This window comes from Takifugu flavidus, chromosome 5 (genome assembly GCF_003711565.1).
Source record: "Takifugu flavidus isolate HTHZ2018 chromosome 5, ASM371156v2, whole genome shotgun sequence".
Lineage (NCBI taxonomy): Eukaryota > Metazoa > Chordata > Actinopteri > Tetraodontiformes > Tetraodontidae > Takifugu > Takifugu flavidus.
This window is the reverse complement of record NC_079524.1, coordinates 4,293,920-4,315,775: the sequence shown is the minus strand read 5'-3', so window position 1 is coordinate 4,315,775 and position 21,856 is coordinate 4,293,920. Positions and strand designations below refer to the sequence as shown.

The 21,856-nt window shown below is 45.6% G+C and overlaps 3 protein-coding genes across 3 annotated transcripts; 2 read left to right on the top strand and 1 right to left on the bottom strand.

Annotated features, from left to right (window-relative positions):
- Nucleotides 1–118: 118 nt before the first annotated feature.
- On the top strand, nucleotides 119–5,436 carry fbxo21 (F-box protein 21). The gene is made up of 12 exons (XM_057032222.1): nucleotides 119–370; nucleotides 902–1,037; nucleotides 1,222–1,331; nucleotides 1,423–1,544; nucleotides 1,962–2,108; nucleotides 2,190–2,326; nucleotides 2,409–2,545; nucleotides 3,306–3,485; nucleotides 3,577–3,709; nucleotides 3,806–3,996; nucleotides 4,079–4,236; nucleotides 4,567–5,436. Exons 1-12 carry the CDS (start codon nucleotides 147–149, stop codon nucleotides 4,794–4,796), a joined length of 1,905 nt encoding a protein of 634 aa, XP_056888202.1. The 5' UTR covers nucleotides 119–146; the 3' UTR covers nucleotides 4,797–5,436.
- Nucleotides 5,437–5,549: 113 nt separating this feature from the next.
- Nucleotides 5,550–10,101, top strand: tesca (tescalcin a). The gene is made up of 8 exons (XM_057032226.1): nucleotides 5,550–5,727; nucleotides 6,580–6,649; nucleotides 7,115–7,195; nucleotides 7,352–7,491; nucleotides 8,678–8,739; nucleotides 9,189–9,296; nucleotides 9,370–9,417; nucleotides 9,509–10,101. The coding sequence occupies exons 1-8, from the start codon at nucleotides 5,559–5,561 to the stop codon at nucleotides 9,599–9,601; spliced, it is 771 nt and encodes a 256-aa protein (XP_056888206.1). The 5' UTR covers nucleotides 5,550–5,558; the 3' UTR covers nucleotides 9,602–10,101.
- On the bottom strand, nucleotides 10,013–21,828 carry fbxw8 (F-box and WD repeat domain containing 8). Its single transcript, XM_057032221.1, has 11 exons — nucleotides 21,024–21,828; nucleotides 20,839–20,943; nucleotides 20,505–20,669; nucleotides 20,347–20,435; nucleotides 18,384–18,541; nucleotides 18,093–18,289; nucleotides 17,802–18,020; nucleotides 13,429–13,556; nucleotides 10,946–11,119; nucleotides 10,711–10,827; nucleotides 10,013–10,355 (listed from the first exon to the last, which is right to left on the bottom strand). The coding sequence occupies exons 1-11, from the start codon at nucleotides 21,471–21,473 to the stop codon at nucleotides 10,190–10,192; spliced, it is 1,968 nt and encodes a 655-aa protein (XP_056888201.1). The 5' UTR covers nucleotides 21,474–21,828; the 3' UTR covers nucleotides 10,013–10,189.
- Between the last annotated feature and the right edge of the window lie 28 nt (nucleotides 21,829–21,856).

Here is a 21,856-nt window from a genome sequence, read left to right as displayed (position 1 = left end):
AGTCCGAAACTTCATCGTTACAGTTTCCTCCTAAAGAATCAACCAATGGAAATGCTCTACACCTTATTTACCCCGCCCCCGACACGCCCCCTTGCGCCAAAAGGGGCGGTGTTTTAGAAATGAGGTAATCGGGGTAAACAGTAAAGATGGCGACAACTGTAGCTGGAGAGGGGAAACCAAGACTGAATGGAATTTCCACCGACTCTCAGACTAAAACATTGACCGACCTGCCGACCGAATTGCTCGAACACATTCTATGCTTCCCGGTGCTGCAGGATGTCGACATTTGTAACGTTTCCTGCTGCTGCAAGAGGCTGCACGATGTTTGCCACGGAAGGGGAAAGGTCTGGGGGAACCAGTACAAACTCAGGTGCTATTTTTGATTTCATAGGAGGGTCGGCGTCTGTGGGGTTACGTTTCATCAAACGAGTCTGTTTATATGTTCACCGTTTAAAGCCCCAAATTTCCATACGTGTCCTAGGTAGGGTGATTTTTTTTTATTTTAATTATTATTTCTTTGCAGACCATCTCCACGTTAGCCTTTCAACATGCTGCTGATGTATTAGATTCATCATCACTCTTGGCCCCTGGCAACCCCCTGTCTGCTCTGCACACATCTGAAAATTTTAATTTTAAAGATCTGTCTTCAACCTCAGCTTAAATTCTAAAACCTCCTCTAAACTGATATGACCTTGAATATTGAATGCTGACTGTGAACCTCTGCAGCTGCAACCAAAGGAACTCCTCATGACTTGGCCATGTTTCATGATTATAAAGATTTAACCACGTAATCAGGTTTTTGCAAACGAGTGAAAGGGCAAACACTGGGGCAAAATGTTGGTTTACCTTTTCTGTGCTCATGTTGCTACTGCAACTATTTCTTTCCTGCCTACGTCAACAGATGGCCAAGACTGCAGATGTTTTACCGGCCAAACGAAAGCTGTGACTGGCTCAGAGAGTACAGAACACGCCACAAAGTTGGTATACAAATACGAAGGACTGTCGAGTCGATCTCGAAGAGATTCTTCACAGAAGTTGTAAGTTGTGCCTTTGGAAGAAAGACTTCATGTTACAGTCGACTGCCCTTTTCCCCCACATGTGCATCATTTTCTGTTTCCCCCACATGTGCATCATTTTCTGTTTCCCCCACATGTGCATCATTTTCTGTAACCTGTACGCAGTTGTTTCTATCCAGCAAACTAACCCAGAAATCTGTAACAGCCTTGCGTAGGCCAGGTGCTGGGAGACAGCTTTGCAGAAATTGAGTCACTTGGGATGCCAGAGCACTTCTGTGAAGATGAGCTCCTGTTTATACTCAACTCTGACAAGAGGTGAGGATCCACATCCAACACATCTTTTGTGTCCCAAGTGATCCTGAGTCAACTCATTTGTGTCTCTCCCCCGATTCTGTTCCCGTACCAGGAAAAACCTGACCTTAAAGTACTATGCAAAGAAAATCCTTTACTTCCTGAGGCAGCAGAACATCCTAAAGAGTCTGAAGTCCTTCCTGGAACAGCCCGCTGAACAGCAGTCACCTTTAGAAGGTGTGGCATGTAAACAGACTCGGCCCTTGTTGCACTCTTCCTTTTGTGGTAACGGAGTTTAAGTCGTGCTTCGTGTCCTAGGTAGCGTATAAATGTAGATGCTCCGTCTGGATATTTCACCCATGTGATTTTCTTGACATGTGGATGCTCTGAGTGTCTTTAGTGGTTCTGACTTGTTCTTATTGAAAGTGATGATTCCAAGCCTCAGTTCCAGTTTACATTGACCGTTGGGGATTCTGGGAGATTTACACTTTTGATGTGATGCATCAGTGAGCCGATAATGTAATGAGCGTACAGTAAATGGGCCGCCCATCTCTGCCGCTCAGTTTGAGTTGGCATTTATCCTTATTCATTTTAGGTGTGGTCAGTGTCAGCGTTTACCAGTATAACCAGTCACCCCGTCTCTTGGACGTGTAGGTGCTGTGCTGGTGGATCGCTACTGCAACCCGCTGGCGGATGTAACGCTGAGCAGCATATCAGCCCAGCTGGATGAGATCGCTGAGAAAGTGAAAAAGATGTTGAAAACCAAGAATCCCTCTCACCCCAGCCTACGTGTCACTCAGGGTGAGGATTCCAAACCCCTCCCTGTGTATTCGGTCGCTGGTGTTTTCTCCTCGCAGTGACGTCTCCTTTGCCGTGATTCAGGGGACTGTTTGGTGGTGGAGGACTTTGAGCTCCAGAGGCAGGTCATGTGCTCACTTAACTCCGTGCTGTACGAGCAGCTTCAGTACAAAGGCAACGAGTGTGACTACTACAATCCTCTCAACTCATATATCCACCAGGTGTGTATTTTAATTTCCCGAGCTTTTCTGCAACGCCGGTCAGCATCCAACCCGCCCATCCAACCTTGTGTGTTTCATGTAGGTGCTACTGCGTCGTACAGGTATTCCCATCAGCCTGTCTGTCATGTACATGACATTAGCCCAGAAACTGGGCGTTCGGCTGGAGCCCGTCAACTTCCCCAACCACTTCCTGTTACGCTGGTGCCAGAAACCACGGGGGTACGTCTTTGAAACGCCTGAAAGGTCTATTAATGTGAAAGGCCAGATTATACCTCCACATCATTGAAGAGATTAGGAGATCAGTCAGAACCTGTTGGTTAACGATGAGCAAATCACTCCAATCACTTTACTGTTGGACGATGTAAGATTTCAGTTTAAATTGGGTGATTCGGATGGAGGACTTTTAGTAGGATTTGTATTACTTTGTATTTGATTTAATTTAAGTAGATTAATGAGTCCTTTGGAGGATTGCCTTAGTGTTTTGCAGTGCTGTGTTCAATGCCTTCAAGCTGCCACCATGTGGCTTTATCTCCACGGTTCTTCCCGAACACTCTGTTTGGAAGGAAATCTATCGCTACTGCCAGGCACCCATTTCTTTTGCTTCTCCAAATTACATAAATTTTATTCACGCTCTGGATAGCTATTCAGGCCTCAAAACAAACACGGGAGAAACTAATTAAAGCCATATCTTATCGTCTGCGGTCCAGGCCCCCAGAAGGAAGGAAAACACAGGCGCAGCTCGAGAAAGTGAAAACAACTAATCGGGCAGGCGCAGCTCCACGCTGTGATGATATGAAGCAGTTTGAAGTAGCTAAATGTTAAAAGGGCATAAAAAGCATCACTCACGATTCGTTATTTAGGTGTAGCAAAGTGGATTCAGCTTGGATGAAAACCAAAAGACGCTTGAGCTCACCGAGGCCCGGTTTGTGATGATTTTTTTGTTAGAAATATATTTATTAGTTTAAATTGATTACCGCAGGAGTGAGGACATCTTTGACTTTGTCTACATCGATGCCTTCGGCAAAGGCAAACAGCTGACGGCCAAAGAGTGCGAGTACCTCATCGGGCACCAGGTGACGGCCGACTACTACAGTGCCATCAGCACCGGCGAGTTGCTGCTCAGGATGGTGGGAAACCTGCTGAACATCGGCAAAAGAGGGTGAGAGGAATGGAGAGGAAGGCGCCAAAGAGCGTCTGATGGTTGCTGCAACATCGTGTAAGACTGTTGCTTCTCTGTCCTGCACCACCAGGGAGGGTAATGAGAAATCCTACCAGCTGCTCAGAGACTCTCTGGACCTGTACCTCACCATCAACCCAGATAACGTGCAATACCTGCTGCTGCAGGCCCGCCTCTACTTCCACCTGGGTATCTGGCCAGAAAAGGTCAGGATCCAAAGGCCGTGTGGTTCTCACTTTAAACTAAATCAATGAATTTCTTGGATTTACCAAATGATCTTCTGTGTTTTGCCTCTGTGGCAGGTTCTAGACATCCTGCAGCACATTCAGGCCTTGGACCCCTCCCAGCATGGAGCAGTGGGATACCTAGTACAGCATACTCTGGAGCACATTCAGCATAAAAAACATCCCGCCGCACCCGAGGTAAAGCTGCGGAACGCTCCGGAACACTTGGAGGTTCAGTATTCAGTGGGCCTCATCATGAAGCATAAGAGGTTGGTGATGTTCCGTGTGTGAGAGGAGAGTGTAAACACATCTAATCTGGTGTGAACCCTGACGTTTATCTCCTCGCATCAGGTCTGGATATAACTGCGTGATCTACGGCTGGGACCCAAAGTGCACCATGAATCAGGAGTGGATCACCACCATGAGGGTTAACCTGCTTCCCAATGGGCCCAACCAGCCTTTCTACAATGTTCTGGTGCAGGACGGAACTTGTCGCTACGCAGCACAGGGTAAAGTGAACAAAACTACGGGTAGCACAGAGCAGTCAGAACAGCCTCACACTGACGGTGTAGGTGGCAGAAGAGGCGGGGCCTCTTTAAAAATGTGGAGCAACCGGTCAGGATAGGTGTGCTTTTGTGAGCGGTGACATCCTGGTTGTGCCTCAGGAATATTATCGTGGCAAAAATCACATACCAGGGTAGTTTTTTACAAAGCTAACTGGGCAGATGATGACTTCAGAGGCAGGTGTGGCTGCTGCTAACAGTGCTGCTTCAGTGCCCTGATGAAGCCTGTGTCATGTAGTTGAGATTAGCTCACTAATTTTATTCACTCCACCTCAGAAAACCTGGAACCCCACTCAGCCCCCATGGAGATCGGCCATCCAGAGGTGGGACGCTACTTCTCAGAGTTCGCCGACACCCACTACGCCACCAACGAAGAGCTGCAGACGCGGTACCCCGAGGATGCAGACGTGACTCTGGGGACGGTGCAGCGGCTTTACCACAGACTGATGCCTGACTCTGGGAACCAGGACCAGCAGAACAGCCACCACCCAAACCCGAGCCAGTAGCAGAGCTCGACTCGCACGCTGCACTCATGTCCAATACCCAGAACAAGCGACAGATGGGGATTTTTCTAACTGTTACGTAGCAGAATACAGTATTTTTAGAAATCAAATCATGCATTATTATTCAGTGAAGTGCTTTAGTACCACCGTTAAGTTTTATAATACATTCCATCTCTGGAAGGAATGCCTGGAAAAGTTTTGGGGAAATATAGACTTCTAGGAAGATGAAAAGTTTCTGTTGTTTGTCGTGCTAAAGAAGCTGAAACTGACCTGTAGTATTGTCATGGATGCAGAGGCAGGAACATTCCAACCACTCAAAACTGCACATTAAATAGTTTTTAGTTTACAGTTAGGAGGAGTGAGTTCAGGATGGCTGGTCAGCTGCTGTAAATCTACCTTTATTCAACCCTCATCACTAAAAATCAGCCAATCGAATCCCCAGCATATGATCAATAATTCCAGACGCTACTGCAAAGTGACTTTTGAGACTCTTCATGCACTTGTGGACGTTTTACAGCTCTTTATTTCTCCTGTGTCGCAACTAAAACATGTAGAGTGGCAAATCTCTTTGGTGCGGCGAACCAAGAGTGAATCGGAGCTTTGAAAAGCGGAAAATAAAGAGTTTTAAGGTTTTGTTTTCTAATTTCTCCCCGAGTTATTTCAACGGTCCTTCTTCAGCCCTTCCTGCGTTACTGTGACGTCAGTCCGAGAACGTCGGGACATTAATGCGGCTCCTGCGTGGATTTAGGACCTTGAGGAAGCCAGATGCTTGCAGCTCTCTGCAGCTGCACCGGAGGCGAGCGCAATAAATTGGCAGCGCTCGGAAAGTCGCGGCAGTCCGTGCGTCCTGACGCGCCGCTTGGAGGAGTCGCGATGGGAGCCTCGCAGACGCGCTCCGACCACAAGTACCAGAACCTGGTAGAGAAAACTGGATGTGAGTGATGAAGCGTTTGAACTTTAAACACTCCTCTGTGTTTTTCTGTCTTATACTGCTGGGGGAAAAAGTTTGTCTGGGGAATAAATGGCAACGTTTGACGTCGGCAAACTCCAACTTTGGGTTCTCATTTATGCGTCGGTTTCAACACTGTGTCGACCTTCGAAAAGCCGCCTCAACGTTTTTACCACTCCGGCACTTTTGTTCTTTTTAAGAAAAGCGAATGAAGAAATGAAACGAACCCCAACAGAGGCTCTATTTTTAGAAAAACCCTGATGCGTGCAGTAACATGTAGAGACTAGATAACAACGGCGAGTTTGTATCTTAAAGCCGATCCCACATTTAATGGTCCTGCATGTAGAGGTGAGACTTTGGACCCTCCGGCCCGTTTGTCTCTGGACTCAGCGGGAGATTAGTGGGCTTTTCCGATTCACACACTCATATCTGTGATTCTTTAGTAAGCGCTTCATTTGTGGGCTCTTGGCATCAGATCTACCTGTGACCAATATTTTGAACTGTTCCAAAACAGCTGCAACCTTTCATCGTGTGCAGCCAGACAGGCAGGAAGATAACAGTTCGAGTTGGGCAATTTTGAAACTAGCAGATCGTGCCGAATAAACGTCTTGATGGTTTCCGGATGTGAGTTAATGATTTGAATATTTGACCCGGCATAAACAAGACCATTGCTCTGGTACAAAGGCTGTTGGTGTTGAGGCTGCACCCAAACTGCAGAGGGAAGCAAACCTCCCAGCAGAGCTCCACTATCATGTATTGACAAGAGAATTTCAGAGATTATAGTATTTTTTGAGCTGTGCTCGTTGTTGACACACATTTTTGTTCTTTTCCTTTCAGTTTCCTTGGAGCAGATTAAAAACCTTCACAAACGATTCCAACAGCTGAGTGGAAATGAGGAGACTATAAGGTAAAATGGTTACTCTGATAACACCCTGACGCTGCTCGTGGTTTTATTCTGAACCCTTGAGCTGAGGGAGGAATGCTACAGTAGCTGCCTGTGGCCGCAGCTATGATTTATGGGTATTTCTGGCCCGGGTGTAAACAGGTGACATATGGAGACATGCACAGGGTCAACTAATACCAACGCAGACACTTTGAGAAATATATCATGGATGCAGAGCTGACACCTGCTACACACACACACACCACACACACACACACTCGTTCATACCCTGACAAAGTGACAGAGGTGCATAAATCAGAGGTCTCCCCCCTCACACACACACACACACTGAACAGGAAGAGAGGACATGTTTTACACAGCGGGTACCTGCAGGTGTCCCCAACTCATGTGGCTTCTTATAAATAGTGTTCAGTGCTCTTAAAGTGTGCTGGTTTGTATAATATTTGGCTTTTTCTTATCTCGCTGCAGCAAAGAAAACCTAAACAGCATTCCAGCCCTGGCCAACAACCCCATCAGGAAGCAGATCGTTGATGCATTCTTTGATAAACGGTGAGTACGTTCAGCTCAGACACACAGGTTGGCGGAGAAAACGCCTCTTTTTGTGGCATTTGTCTCGTTGTTTGTGCCCTTTCCCATTGTTATGTCATATAAGTGTCCTGCACAGCTCTGATTTGGACCTTCACGACGGTGTTGATTTCAAAACAGGAATCAGCATCAGAATGAGGTGGGCTCCTTCCACGAGATCAGCTTCGAGCAGTTCCTCATGGTCATGTCCCACTTCCGCCCTCCAACCTTGAAGACGACGGAGGAGGAGAAGGAAGCTCTGAGGAAAGAGAAGCTACGCTGTGAGAAACTTCCCTGTTCAACAGTATTAGAAGATTGGTGCTAATCTCCTCTTTGTTTGGTGTTGGGCATGGACCACAGTTTTCACTTCTGCATCTCCAGCTGTGTGTGAGAGCTTATTTCAGTCATCACCCTCACGCCTCAAAGAGCGCGTTGATGTGAGCTGAATACTTTGTCGCGTGTCAGCTGTCACATTTTGGAGTCCAGGATGTGTTTGAGGCCTGGCCGGGAATGTGGGACATCTTTACAACCCCCAAACCTTTGAGAGGGATTGGGTTTGTGGAGTTTTTCTGGGACTATTTTAGGGGGTGTGACCGGCGTCGTTCCACAGTCATCAGGAAAAGAGTGTTCAAAGATAGGCTTGAGTGACAGATGAGCAGCTCGGTGGCCTAATGGGCAACAACCAAACAACTGATGAAACACAGCTGAAAGAAGTCAGAATTCTCATGCTTCAAGTTGTTCCACTCTTTCATGGCATCGATCTCTGTTTGCTCATGTGTTTGGGTCTCTGGAGAGAAACACCTGCAGCATATTTAAAGTACGTAGTTCGGAAGCATGAGAGCAATTTTATCTGGGCCAATGGAAGTTGTACTTTGTTGCATGTTTGTTGGCAGAGAAAATTAGTGAGCAGTTCCAGACAAAATATGCTTCCACTGTATGAGGAAACAGCCATTTTGAGAAACAAAAACATGAAAAAAAAGAAGGGGAAAAGCAGGAAGTAGATAATTTCGGACTACAAACCTTGTTTTTCTCCCTTCCACAGCTAAGCACGAATAATCATCTGCTCTGTTTTTGGTAATGGCAGCTCTTCCTGTGGCCGCAATCATGTTTTTGACATTTATGTCTGGCATTCAGACTGATATTCAGCAGTTCAGTGATGACGTCACAGTTGAAATGTTGTCAAACGCCACCCAAAGAAGGAAAATCCTGCCTATTGTTGTTAACAACCAACCGTGGGAATGAGATGGAATCGTCTAAATGTCAGCGCAAATGAAAGTAGTGACATTTCAAAGCTGTTCCTTAGGTGCGATGCTAGACATTCGGCAGCGATGTTCCTGACACAACTCTTCTTCTCCTGAAATTCCCTGATCCCACCTCAAGAACCCCATTATCCCGAGCCTTAAATTCTGCCGACGGGCATTTCCCCACCAACGGGCCTGACCTGCAAACGTTTTCTTCTCTTTCCAGTCCTCTTCAACATGCACGACACCGATAACGATGGTACCATCACGCTGGAGGAGTACAGAAAGGTGAGAAACCAGTAATGTGGTGAAGCACACCGTCAGAGCGGAACATCCCAAAGGTCAACAGTTGCCCGGAGCCTGATATAGACATCATGTGATTAAACTCATTGTTTTAGCCTTCACTTATGTAGTAACAACGTCAACCTACTGAGACTCTATAATTACGTTATTCTACAACACTTTAGTTTTTAAGCACTAAATTATCCCCTTGGAATATTCTAAGCTGATCTGGACGTACGTGAAGGATAGGATCGTTACACCCCTTTATTAACTGCTTTTAGAATGATTGTGTCACTCCTAATGGCACCACAAAGTGCTAGTTTCATACTGTCCCAGCTCAGGGGGGGCGTGGCAGACATGCTGTTGTTGTCACGGCAACTGACCTAAGTCATTTATCAGAACAATGAGGTCCAGACTTTATCTCCAGCTGCCATTAAAGGCTTTCCTCCTCCCAGGTCGTGGAGGAGCTCCTGTCAAAGAGCGGAGCCATAGGACAGGAAGCTGCCAAGACGATAGCCGATGCGGCCATGTTGGAGGTGGCGAGCACCAACGTTCCCCACATGGTAAAGAACCTCACAGAGGCGTCATCCTCCACACCCACCGAGCAGTGGGACTGACAGTGCGTTCTCTTCGCAGGCTCCAGATGATTTCTACGAAGGAATCACTTTTGAGCATTTTGAACAGGTTTTGCCTCCCTTCTTCATGTTTCTTTGCGTCCTCCACTCCCCCCCCCCCTCTTCTCACCGAGTGACGTTGTTACTTTCCCTCCATCTAGATTCTCAAAGGCCTTGAAATGGAATCCAGGATGCACATTCGCTTTTTGGACGTGGACACGACAACAATGCGTTGTGGGAAATCGAGCTCATGAAAGAATTCTTGTAAAGAAATGTTTATGTTGCTGCTGTTTTTAGCCAAAAAGCCACCGGATCCTTAAAAGGACACTTAAGATATGCACTAATATATTTTTAGATGGAGGATAATGATTTTGGACTCAACACTGTGATTTAACGGTACATTAACATTTCAGAGACTTGGGGTCACGTTGGTTGGGCTGCTGCCACCTGCCCCATGTTTCAGACTAACACTCTACCTCTTTTCTATTATCTGATGGTCTGCAAACATTTCTGTGAGCAGGGAGGGGTGATAAGGAGCCAGTAATGCTCAGCATCTCTTCCAGAGTGGAACACATTCGTGTGAGACTCTGGGGAGGAACGTTAGTTGAACACTGAGCGGCTTGTGAAACGTGTTACGAAGGCGTACGAGAGAAATCTGTGATAAATGAGGGAGGAATAATATTTTTATTGCTGTTTAAAAGCAACACTAAAACAAATCTACAAAGACGTGATGATTAAAAATGAATTTATGGAATGTTCAGTTCAATATTTGACAGACACAAACAGCTTTAAGGGACTGATACATGATAACGGGGCCGTCGTAGTGACACAGAGACGCCGCCTCAGTGGGACGGATGGGAGCCGGCCAGCCTGTCGTACGGCACCACCAGGCCGATGTTGTAGTTGTAGCCGTGTGACTCGATGTAGTCGGACCTGCAGATGGCCAGGACGTGGTCCTGCGAAGACGCGTCCTCGGAGAAATCATAATGGCAGATGACTCCCCGGTGTCTGCGGGGGACAGAACATTCACTCAGGTGAAATCAAAGAACTCGGTCCGGCTTAATCACGATGCCATTTTTAAAAAAAGGCTGACGCAGATCCACGATTCTCCGCCCACGGCTCCCTCTGAGGGACGTTATTATCTGAATGGTTGAAGCCGTTTGAGACGCATAACAACAATTTGTGGTAGCACGGGGAGGGGGGGGTGTTAGCGTCAGACCGAGTCACTGTCTGGACGAGCGAGACAGAAGCCATTTGGGGGACGCCACAAACACCTCACAGCTCCGTGCTGAGCTGCACCTCCTTTCGGAATTCTGTCTTCCTGCCGAGTTTTGCTTTAAATCCTGAGGTGAAGGGTAGTGACCTGCGGTGAGCTGTGAGGTCATCGTCTGTGATGCAGGCCCCTCGTGGCGACTTGTCGTCGGGGATGTTGGCCGTTACCAGGGTGCTGGTGTTGAAGCGCACATGTCTGACAGGATGCCTGCAGACACGACACAGAACATCGCTCGTGGTTTCGGGGGGTTTTTCTTTCTCGTGTGCACCAATGCAAAGACTGAAACCATTTTTGTCTTCTGGGGTATAAAGAGGAAATCACCCACCTGTTGTGCATCTCCCACAGCTTCGCTCTCATTCTCAGCTCCCACACACACACCAGCCCCTCACCCCCGCCGCTCACGATCTTCCAGTCGTCCGCCTGCACCGCCGTGACGCCCAGGTGGTGGGCGTAGAGCGAGGCCACGGAGGAGGCGGTTCGCAGGTCAAAGACCCTGACCCTGGATCGTAGCAGAGATAGACACCATCAGTCTTTAGGAAACCGGCTTTGCCACATGAATTCTGCGGGTCGATAATCATCGTTGGCCAACACTGGGGCAGCGTTCTGTTGCACAACCATTCTAAGACAGAAAGAACCCGAGCTGTGACTCGAATAAAAGAAGAGTGAATATGAGAACAATAGTATCAGTCTCCTCCAGTGATGTGTGGTCAGTGCTGCTTCCACTTCCTGATAACAGACGCAGAGGATTCCAAGAATTCACAGGAGGTCGAAGACAGTCAAAGGCTCCATTCATTTTCCAGACAAAGACACTTTTGAGGTTACTTTCTGAACATGGATACGAACCAAAGCCGTAAATGCCCCCCTCAGCTGGGTCTCATCTAAACCTTTATCACAACAGGACCTGTGTTAATAATTATTAGTTATAACAGGCTGGGTGGACACGCAGCTCACAGCTCTGAGCATTTAAATCCATCCTTATTTTAAGCAGAAAAAGTGAGAAATGCAATTTGATCAGCTCTCCACAGCAGAATATCTTTTCAAAGAGACTGTTGCTTTGGCCCCGATGTTTTTTTAATTATAATTATATTGCCTTTTTGTTGTACTCTTTGGTGGTGGGTGTGTACGTTCCTTTGGAATAAATAGAAAGAAAATCCATTCGACTCAACAGCTATTTCAGTTTTGACTTCAGGCAGCCTTGCATGTTGCCAGTATTGATTATGGCTAACGGAGTGGTTGAGCTGTGTGCCCAGCACAACCACGGGCCCCAGGGACCTTTAGCTCCATCTGTTGTCACTGTGCTTTACTGCAGCTAAAAGCACCGAGGACGCAGCTCCAGCCAGACTCCGGCTCCTTCCAGGGCTTCATTACCATAATCAAATCCAGTTTGAATGCAGATTTGCTTTTTGTTCACTAAGAGAATCAGAGTGAAAGGACTAAACGGGCACCGGATTTATTGTCCCTGCTCTGCTTTAGCCCGTTTAGTGGCGTTACGTGATGGAGGCGCACGTTTGAACAATGAGTGCTGAAGATTATTGGCAGACCGCGGGGAAGCATAAATCTAATATTGGTGCAGCTCCGTCATGGGTGAGCTGTCAGTGGCCAGACTCGTCTTCATTGATCAGGATGAGCTCTCCTAACGAGACGGGCGCGGGAGGGGCCGGGATCTCTCCAGTTTCGGGACATTCTGCACTGAGCGTCAAGTTCTGTGATCCAAATCTGGTTTGAAACAATACGGCAGAGATTATGTCACCTTTTAGGTCCGTCACATTCTGCAGGAATCTGGGAGGTGGAGAAGTGCCTGACAGCTGCAGGTTGTGCTAAGCAGCTAATAGTGAGGCTGAGGAGATCGCTATCAGCGTTCAGGTCTTTCTGGTCACTCTTTGAATTAGTGTGTGTCCAGATTCCAGATCTTTTTACTGTTTGTACAGGCGTGGCCGTCCCTTATCAGGGTCTGTCATCTTCTTCCTGGACTGAAGCTCACATGAACAAAAGGGGGATGAGGAAGGAAAGCGTTTAGCTTTGGTCCAGAGCCCCTCTGTCAGAGGGCCAGGATCGCCCACCGTCCCTCGCTACTTCCATTTGTCCACAACTGCATCCAGCCAAGCCCGAGTGTGAATGTTTCAAACACACACACACACACACACACCAGTGTGAGAGCACAAAGCCTTGAAGTGAAGCTGAAAAGAGCTGGACTGACACCAAAGTGGTAATAATTCCATGTTTAAATCAAAACATTGCCACAGTTTCTTCTGGGGATAATGTGAGGGCGAATATTTGTCTGATTGTTTTGTTTCAGCCTTTAAAGATTTATCACTGGTAAAAGGAAGAAGGCAGATCCCAAACAATATGATTCAGTTTGTCTTTAGCGTCGAGCCAACTACTTAACAGCCTGATGGATTTGGTGTTGAATAGAACCGATGGGGGCAGATCTGGACAAAGACGTGCTGCAGATTTTTGTTTTCCTGCCAGCTGGTGCACTGCAGCAGCAGCTAACAAGTGAAAAATGGAGGAAAACGGCTTCTTTGTACACTAGTTCCTCATCTGGAGAGCCAGGTTAGCAACCGAGCCATTGTGTGCTCACTCACAGATGTTGTCATTTGATGGGCACATTGATTTCTTTGTCTTGTGGAGCAGCTCAGGTGAAAGAGAAGACGACTGCAGTCACCAAAACAAGCAAATGGTGGCGGTTATTTTAATCAATATCCTGTTTTCATCTGTGCTCTTAAAGTTCTGGAGTTTAAAAGCAGCAGAGACTGTCTGCTTTCATCTGCCTCAAGGATTGTGTTAATGTAGCACTTTCTCCCCCACCTTCTATCCTTGTTTCCACACACAAGAAGGTGGGGGGGGGCGTCTTTCAGGTTGATGCAGGTGAAATCTCCCGGCGAGCCGCCAACGCAGGCAACAGGTTTGCCCGTTTCCAGGCTGCAAACATGGATCTGGAAAGAAAACACACGCACCAAATCCACGTCAGGTGAAATAAAAGCCATTTAAAAGAAACCGATGAAAAGGCGTCCCTCTGAAAACTGGATGGCCCCGCACCATTAATTGCAGTAGTAATTAAAAGCATAATAGCGCATTATCATAATTATAGGAAGCCGCACTTTGTTTTAGAAAATATAACAAAAGAGAAAAATAGAGAGTTTGAGGAGCCGATGTGAAACATTACATGGATAATTGCGGTTTAATTTGGGGTTTTTTCAGGCCAAAACTAATTAACTATCAGATACTCAGATACTCACTGTCTGATCTGCAGCTAATTAACATTTTTCTGCATCACTCGGTTCAATGCATTTCACAACATACATCCAGGTACTGTATAGCTAATTTCCCCTGTTTTGTTCGCTACGTCAGGGGGGGAAACAAACCTGAAGACACATTTCATTTGCAGGAGATTACCACCACGTCCCCTACCCTCCAACTCCGCCAAACTTTCTCCAAGCCAATCACAATGATGTCATCTGGAGCTGGTCTAATTGGTCAATTAGACTTGGGTGTTTTGTCGACCAAACGGAGACAGAATAAACAAGATAAGTGCCAGGCAACACTGACTTTCAGTCATTAAAAAGCTTAAGAAATTAGCGCCACGGAAGGGAGGGAGAGAGCCAAAAGGTAAGGGAAGAAAGAGCGGGGAAAGAGCCGAAATGGAGACGTTTGAGGGAGGCGAGGCATGATGTAAGGCTCAAGGAGGTGCCAGCAGTTTTGGTCCTTTATTTGGGCCGAGCGTGGCTTTAATTGTGGACCACCTCGGGGCAGACATTTAATCACACCGGACTTTGAAGTGACAGCTTGATGGGATTTGGGCAGCAAACAAGAGGGGATGGGATCAACAGAAATACGCTTCAGCCTGCTGTTCTCGATAAATCAACTGCAGGGACGGTTTTTTTTATTAAATATGAGCCGAATGAACCGAGGAAGAGGAGCAGTAATGTGATGATGAGGAAGAATCCTCACGAACGCGATGTAAAAGAGCTGTTAGATTAATGCGGCTGCTGGAGCCGAAGGGAGGCTAGCAAACAAAAGACAGAGTAATGGAGTCTGCAGAAAGGACACACAAAGGACAACGCAAATTTAATTACTCTGCTTTTTAAGAGATGGAGGATTTACAAACCAGCGTGCTGCTAGGGACCAAATTCACACACATTTAGTCAAGCAGCCAGAATTAGAGCAAGTCTTTGTTTCTTTGAACGAGCAGCGATTAGCATTTTGGACCATGTTGTCTCGTTCTGATCAAACTTGCACAAACTAACTCATACCTGCCGCATTCTTCTGTACTTAGGCGAGTTAGGTGGCAGGCGCCTTTGTGTACTTGAACCGCATTATTTTCAGTATTTCCTCACTTGTGAGGACGCCTGTGGGCAGCTACACTGGACTTCAGCCCAGACGATCGAGAAGCACGCAGCAGACACAAGACATCTGGATTCCAGCTCAGCCCCTGGGCTCAGTGGATGTATGGTTCCCAAACTAATTAAAAGATTAAGTTGAATTAAGGAAGAAAGTAGCCAAGCAATTAGACAAATGTGCCCACATGCTCAGCAAGCATCAGTGTGGTTGAAGCACTGCGACAAGGAAAACGGAGCAGAATTGGGTGTTGTTGCTGATAGCGCAGCAATGCTAGCTAAACACTTGAGATGAGGCTTCACTGCTTCTTTGTCTCAAGTCACAAGAGAGCGACACGTGCAATTTTAAGTCCAAGACAACTCGTGCCAGTTGTGATCAGAAACACCTGTGTATTTCACAGCTAACAGTCCCCAAGAAAGATTCATAAGTTCAGACGGTACGTTCATGAGAGTTCATGATTCAAAAGATATATTACCAACCAGGTTCTATTGAGCCAATAAATGTGATACTGGAGGCGCTCGTCTTTGTTTCATACCCAGCCATAAACTGAGTTCTTGCCCTGGTGCATCCCTTCACAAGTCCACAGGCAATTAGACAATCTGGACCGGCTCAGACACACAGTCCCAAGACGACACTGAAAAACAAGGATACGAACCGAATACACGCAAAAAAAGCTAGAAGGAATCTTCTTTGTAATCAATGACCCGTTTTCTTTTATTTGGTTGTTGGCGTTTTCACTACTGAGCATAAATAATGACAGCGAAAACACGACAGACTGGATGAGTTAATCTCTCAAACGTGCTGTAAGTGAACAGGTGCAGCGGTGCGTTCGGATGCCAGCTCTGAGCTTTTTGGCAGATTTTAATGAAGCATGTGTTTTCTCGGGTTCATGAAATATGTCTGGCATCACCGACTGCTGCGTCCAATTTTTGCTCGTTTTCTTCACTGCATAAAACGGCTGTTGTGTGAGAGAAGAGTGACAGACAGCCTAATTAAATTTGTGCCATTTTAATTAGCAACAGAGGTGCGTGTTATTCTTCAACTGGCATTAACTTTGTTGGAAGTTTGAAATCTTTACCAAAAAAGAAGACCAGATTGATCAAACAAGCATACTCCAAGTATCCACACATTTATAAATCATGGTTATTTAGTCTGTTATAACATCTCTGGTGTGTGGGTCATTCACACACCGTCCACTTCACAATATTCAGTGAAATCCTTTATATTACAGGTAATTTTTCACTATAAAACATCAAAACTTCGTCTACTTAAATCCATTTCTTTGTTTTGCTCACACGCTCATGTTCTATGCCTCAGGTGAATTACAGTAAATCGTTAAATTACATAAAATCCTAAATAACATCTGTGTCCGTCGCATTGCTGTACTCGTTTTCCTCCACTGTGTGGCGCTGTCGTGCAGCTACGGTGCGCGTGTGCGCTGGATATCGTGTGATTTACTAATGATGGGTGATGTCAGTGCAGAAGCTCTGCCAAAACAAATCACTCACAATCAAACTACCCCCCCCCCCCCCACACACACACACACACACACACACAATATAGATTTTTAGTCCGAAGAATAAAAAATATATATTCAGATGCAACATCTGTGGTATTTAACCACAACAAAACTGAAGAAAAAAATGAATGTAATTTTAAAGGTACAAAGAAACTGCAGCATCCTTGACTGTCAGTCCCAGTGCACCGCATCTCGTGGTTTAAAGGTTGTGCTTGGTGGAGACTGGAGAGTCAATTAGGTGCTCGGGGTCCTTAGAAACACGATAAACTTAGAAGCAAACTGATGCAAATAAGGGCACAGTAGTTTAGGCTGTAGTACAGTAATTAGGAGCAGGGTCCATGGAGGGCTCCACACTATTTCAGGTGAGCTATTTGACTCTGAGCAAATCCCCTACAGGTTCATAATGTGCATTCCAAAGGGATTAAAGGTAATCGTGATCTCTGTCAAAGGACCAGGTGACATCTGAGATGTATTTATGGAAGAGTAGTGCGATAATTCCATGTGGATCAGGTCTACTATAAAATTGCACTGCAGATAAGAGGTGGATGGCACATTTGTGTGCCATTTAACCCAAACCCTAAAAACCTAACTCTAAAACACAAACCCAAACCCTTAATCCTAAACTAACCGTAAACCCCAAACCCTAAACTCATCCCTAACCTTAAAACCCAAATCCTAAAATCAACCCTAAACTCAAGTCTTAACCCTACCCCCTAAACCAACCCTAACATTAACCCCTAACCCTAACTCTAACCTAAGATAACCTTAAATCCCTAAACCCTAGAGTCCAGAGGTTAGGTTTCCCTAATCCTAAAACCCACCCTTTTAACCTGTTTAGGGGTTATATAATACTGTTGATTAGGGACCTCATGCAAATAGATCACTACTAACAACTGAAATGTTTTTATTTTATTTCAGTGCACTGGTAACCAGTTCCGATCTCCCCAATTTATGCCAATTTTAGACAAATTATGAGCAAACATCACTGACCTCCTTGATTCAGGACGAGGGCTTTGCTTTCAGTTCGAAAGGTCTGGGTGGTCTCTTTTCTTTTTAATGAATTCGCTCTCTTTTCAATTCTTTCCAGAGAGCCTGAAAGTACTTTCAGTGCAGCTTCATCAAATCCATTAAAGGAAAAACTACTGAATCACTGTGACACATTTTGCTCTTCAACAAAAATCTGCTAAAGTGTGAGCAGGCAGGAGACACTTAAGTTTATCTGCCATAAGAAAGCAGGCAGGGGGCAAATTCAGACCTTTTTCATATATGTTAAGCCAACACTAAAATATTTTTAGCCACATTCATCACGACGGCGTGAACCAACCTTGTTTCCTCCGTCATGCATTGCCCAGCCTGCGCGCTTCACTCCAAATGCAACATGGCAGTCGGACGTATCAAGGCAGGTCACAGGATGTCCGTAAACAGAGTGGATGGTCCAGGGCTTCTCCTCCCTGGGGTCTAAGAGGTACACGCTCTCTCCGGCTCTCAGGGCTGCAAGTGGATGCTCTGAGCCCCTGCCAGGCACCAAAACCAAGCCCTCGACCTGCCGTACCAACACGTTTCCAGGTCAAACACACCAGACTGGAGTCGTTAAGAACCAGCTTGTGCAACATACATTCTTGGGCAGCTGAGCCTGGTGGAGGGTCCTCCAGTAACCCTGATCATTTGCGTGGTCTAACCGGATGTTGGGCCCTGTCACAGAGCCCAAGACGGGGCTATCCGGGCTCAGGGCCATGACCTGGATGGCCCCTGGACTTTGGTAGTGCTGGATGGGCTCCCCACCTGTCTCTGTGCTCCACAGGTCCACACAGCCTACAACCCATAATTGCATTAGTACCTTCTAAACAGTTTCCTGCAAAAGTCACCACATTATTTGGGATTATGCTGCATAAACAGAGACACTCACCATCTTCATAAGCAGCTGCAGCTACTGTGTTGTTGACCTGGACGTGAGTAACGAAAGGTCTGGGGTCGGAGTTACCCGACAGACCGTTGGTCTTCAGGTAGGAGGCCGTGGAATCCCAGTGCATCGTGTCCCACAGCCTCACATCACCCGACGTGTACCTGAGGATCAACACAGAGCCAATTTAGTATCGATAATCGAAATTATGTGAGGTCCAGGCATCTTTACTGTCCTCCACCACAGCATAAAGGGTTCGTATGATACCTGATGTCACCCTCCCACAGCTGAATCATTTATTTCCTCACTTTCCTTGTTTTTTTTTTCCTAAAATCTGTGTTACATCATGATCTTTTCAGAAGGACAAGGGTGTTGTTTGGGTAGAACACAAAATAGTTCACACATTTCTGTGGGACACCTGAAGGAACAAAAGGTTAGCGTACTGCTCATTAATCATCTTTTCACAAATGCGACACGTTTAAGCAGTAAGTTTTAACCGTATTGCTCACAAAAAGAACAACTTTATCTTTCTTCATTTATGAATTCATCTCCAGATCTCAATGATGCACAAACTGAAGAGACTAAACACATTTTAAGAGTCTTATTCTGAAAGATTTCCTCACAGATTCATACTTAACAGAACATTTTGAGTCCCTATTAGTTCAATGTACAGATTTGTCTCTTATTTAGATACCAAAACATATCATTCCTTATTTCCCTTTGATCTTTTCCTGGAATTAACAGGCTCCCTCTGTGGGAGATAAAATGCCACCTCCTCCGATACCATCATGTCTGAGCAAGAACCCGCCTGGCAGCCAGCTCGGGTGACAGAGGGTGTACATGTGTGCACCCTCTGTGTGTGAATGGAATCACAGGGTTGGGACAGGAAGTAAACAATAGCAATGCACTCTTTTCATTAGGTGCGAGATGATGTCCCTGAACCCTGTCCAAGTATGGAAACTCGATCAAAATTGTCGGTGAGGAGGAAAGTTTGTTCACAGAACTTTGTGGGTCTGCCATTTAGGTTGTGGTGAGTTATAGACCTCATTTCTGCTGCTGCCTTTTCTCTGCCAAATCACATTCCACCGACTTTTTAATAAGATTTTGAGGACTTAATTTGATCATTCTGGATCAACAGCTATTTATTCTTGCGTGCAATCAATGCAAGTACTTTCACTTTGCTTAATTAGTTTTTAACTACCAACAATGAGAAATCTATAGACGTTGTGATAGATGATGCTCGCAATAGTATCAGTGATAGTCTTTTTTTTGTTTTTTTTTACAGCAGCATGAAAAACTACAAACACATCTTCTCCGGTGAGACGCAGCAGGGCTGAAGGGACTCTGATAACACAACTCCACCGAGACGCTGCACGGCTTCTCATGGGCAGTCGTTCAGGCTCCTGCACCACCTAACAATCTATCATTGTCTCTGCACAGCCTCTTCTCAGGCACTGTTGTGCTGGTTTTTACAGCAATCCATGTACTCATCCATTAACTACACTCATTAGTAAAGCTACGAGTAAAGTGAGATCTGTGCTATTCTACGATGTCAAAAAGGGTATTCGTATATGCAACATATTCAAAAAAGGGAGAGATGCAGATTTATAAGCAGATGTTGTGACACACTCCTCACTTGTGTGAGGCCTGTGCAACATCAAGAGAACAGAAATTCTAAGCCGCTATGACCCGTTTGATCGACAACACTTCCTCAAATCAAAAGAATGGCCTCGACTCCAAACGGCTTTGCTCCCTTGCCCATTTTTATGAGCTGACTGTGAATGGTTCCAGTTCAACTCCAAAGATTATCTAAGGATTTAAAGTTGATTTTTTTTAACTAGTCATTTCTAAACAGCTATTTATATGAGAGGCTACAAACCAAGTAAACAAGGCAGACAGATACACTTACAGCTGATGTCGTCATGTCACACATATTGTGACCTGATAGTAAGGTGATACTGAAACTCACCCTGCCAAGACAAATTTGTCACAGGTACTGACATCGCAGAGTACCTTCCCCAGCTCAAACTGCAGCTGGCTGATGGATCCCACTCGGCTCTAAACACAAAGGTGGTCAAGGTTAAACACGACAAAAAACTGTTGACTTATAAACAGTATCAAGCCCACCTTCCAATTAGTGCGCACTGCTTTTGCTGAGAACCTGCAGTCCCGCAGTGTGCTTTTCCAGCAGGGGGAGTCAGACATGCTGGCATTCTGATGATAACCCTCCCTAGTGCACATCTTGAACCACAAACCATCATCTTCTGCAAGGACTCGCCATGCCTGACTCACCTGGCACAACATTGGATATTGTGAGGGGAGAGTTAGTCATCTTACATTTCAGGCTTGGATCATTTGAATTTATTTATTTATTTATGGGGGGGGGGGGGGGGGGGGTATTTGCTTATTCTCAACGCAAATGCTGCTTTTTTTCAAGATCGGGGTTGCCTCTGTAGCTTACCTGTGCACATCGGCCTAGCTCAGCACAGGTGAGATACTGGAAAATTTTCAAGGCCAGCTCATATGGTAACTCGATGTCAAAGAAGGGAATGTCATTGACCTCATTCTAAAATAAAAAAGGATTAGCAGGAATTACATAATGTTAACCCATCATCCACATCATCATGTCCATCTTTAATTTCATACCAGATCTTGAATGAATTGATCCACGAGCTTCTCATTTTTGGTGACCTTTTTCAGTGGGTTGTCCTGCTGCAGAATTGTATTACAAGCAGTATTTATGCTATTATACTGCCTCTTTCTCCTGGTTTTCTCCTCCTGGATCCTATCAAGCAAAGGACTGGTCCTCCCATTCAACAAACCACGCGCAATAGACACATACTCGGGTTGATCCTCCGATTGTTCTACTTCACCAACACGTCCTTTCTCACTTTCTTCTGGTCTTAAAGGACTAAGTGCCTTGCTGGAATGTTGTTCTGAGTCTACAAAATACCTGTTCTTCGATTCCTTTTGAGCCGACTGAGCAGGAACATCCCTGGACAAGGGAGGAACACAAACAAGTTGCTGGTGTTCTTTTTTAAGTTCTAATTCCTCTTTCCAGCGTTTCCTGAACGCTACGAGTTCGTTGTCTGCCATGTTTCTCAATCATTGTTAAGGAAATATAACTTAAAATGCTTTAAAATCCTTAATGACAAAGGCGCGAAAATATTTTTACGGTTTCACTGCCCATGTACGAGCTAGCTCTAAAGCAAAACACTGGTCCTTCACTATAAACAGTTCGACTAGGGACAATATATCTATGTTGAACAGTTCCGAGATGTTATAATTCCGTATCTATTAATATAAAAAATAAGGGATTGAAACCTTTGTTGTCTCTAAGACCTTACAACAGCATAACGCATTTAAAATTGTAAATAACAATGGTCTTAATTAAACTAAAGCAAAACCTGCATATTAAAATAAAACACTATATTAGAATAAATACATTAACGCAGCACAGGGGACCATATACTGTACGA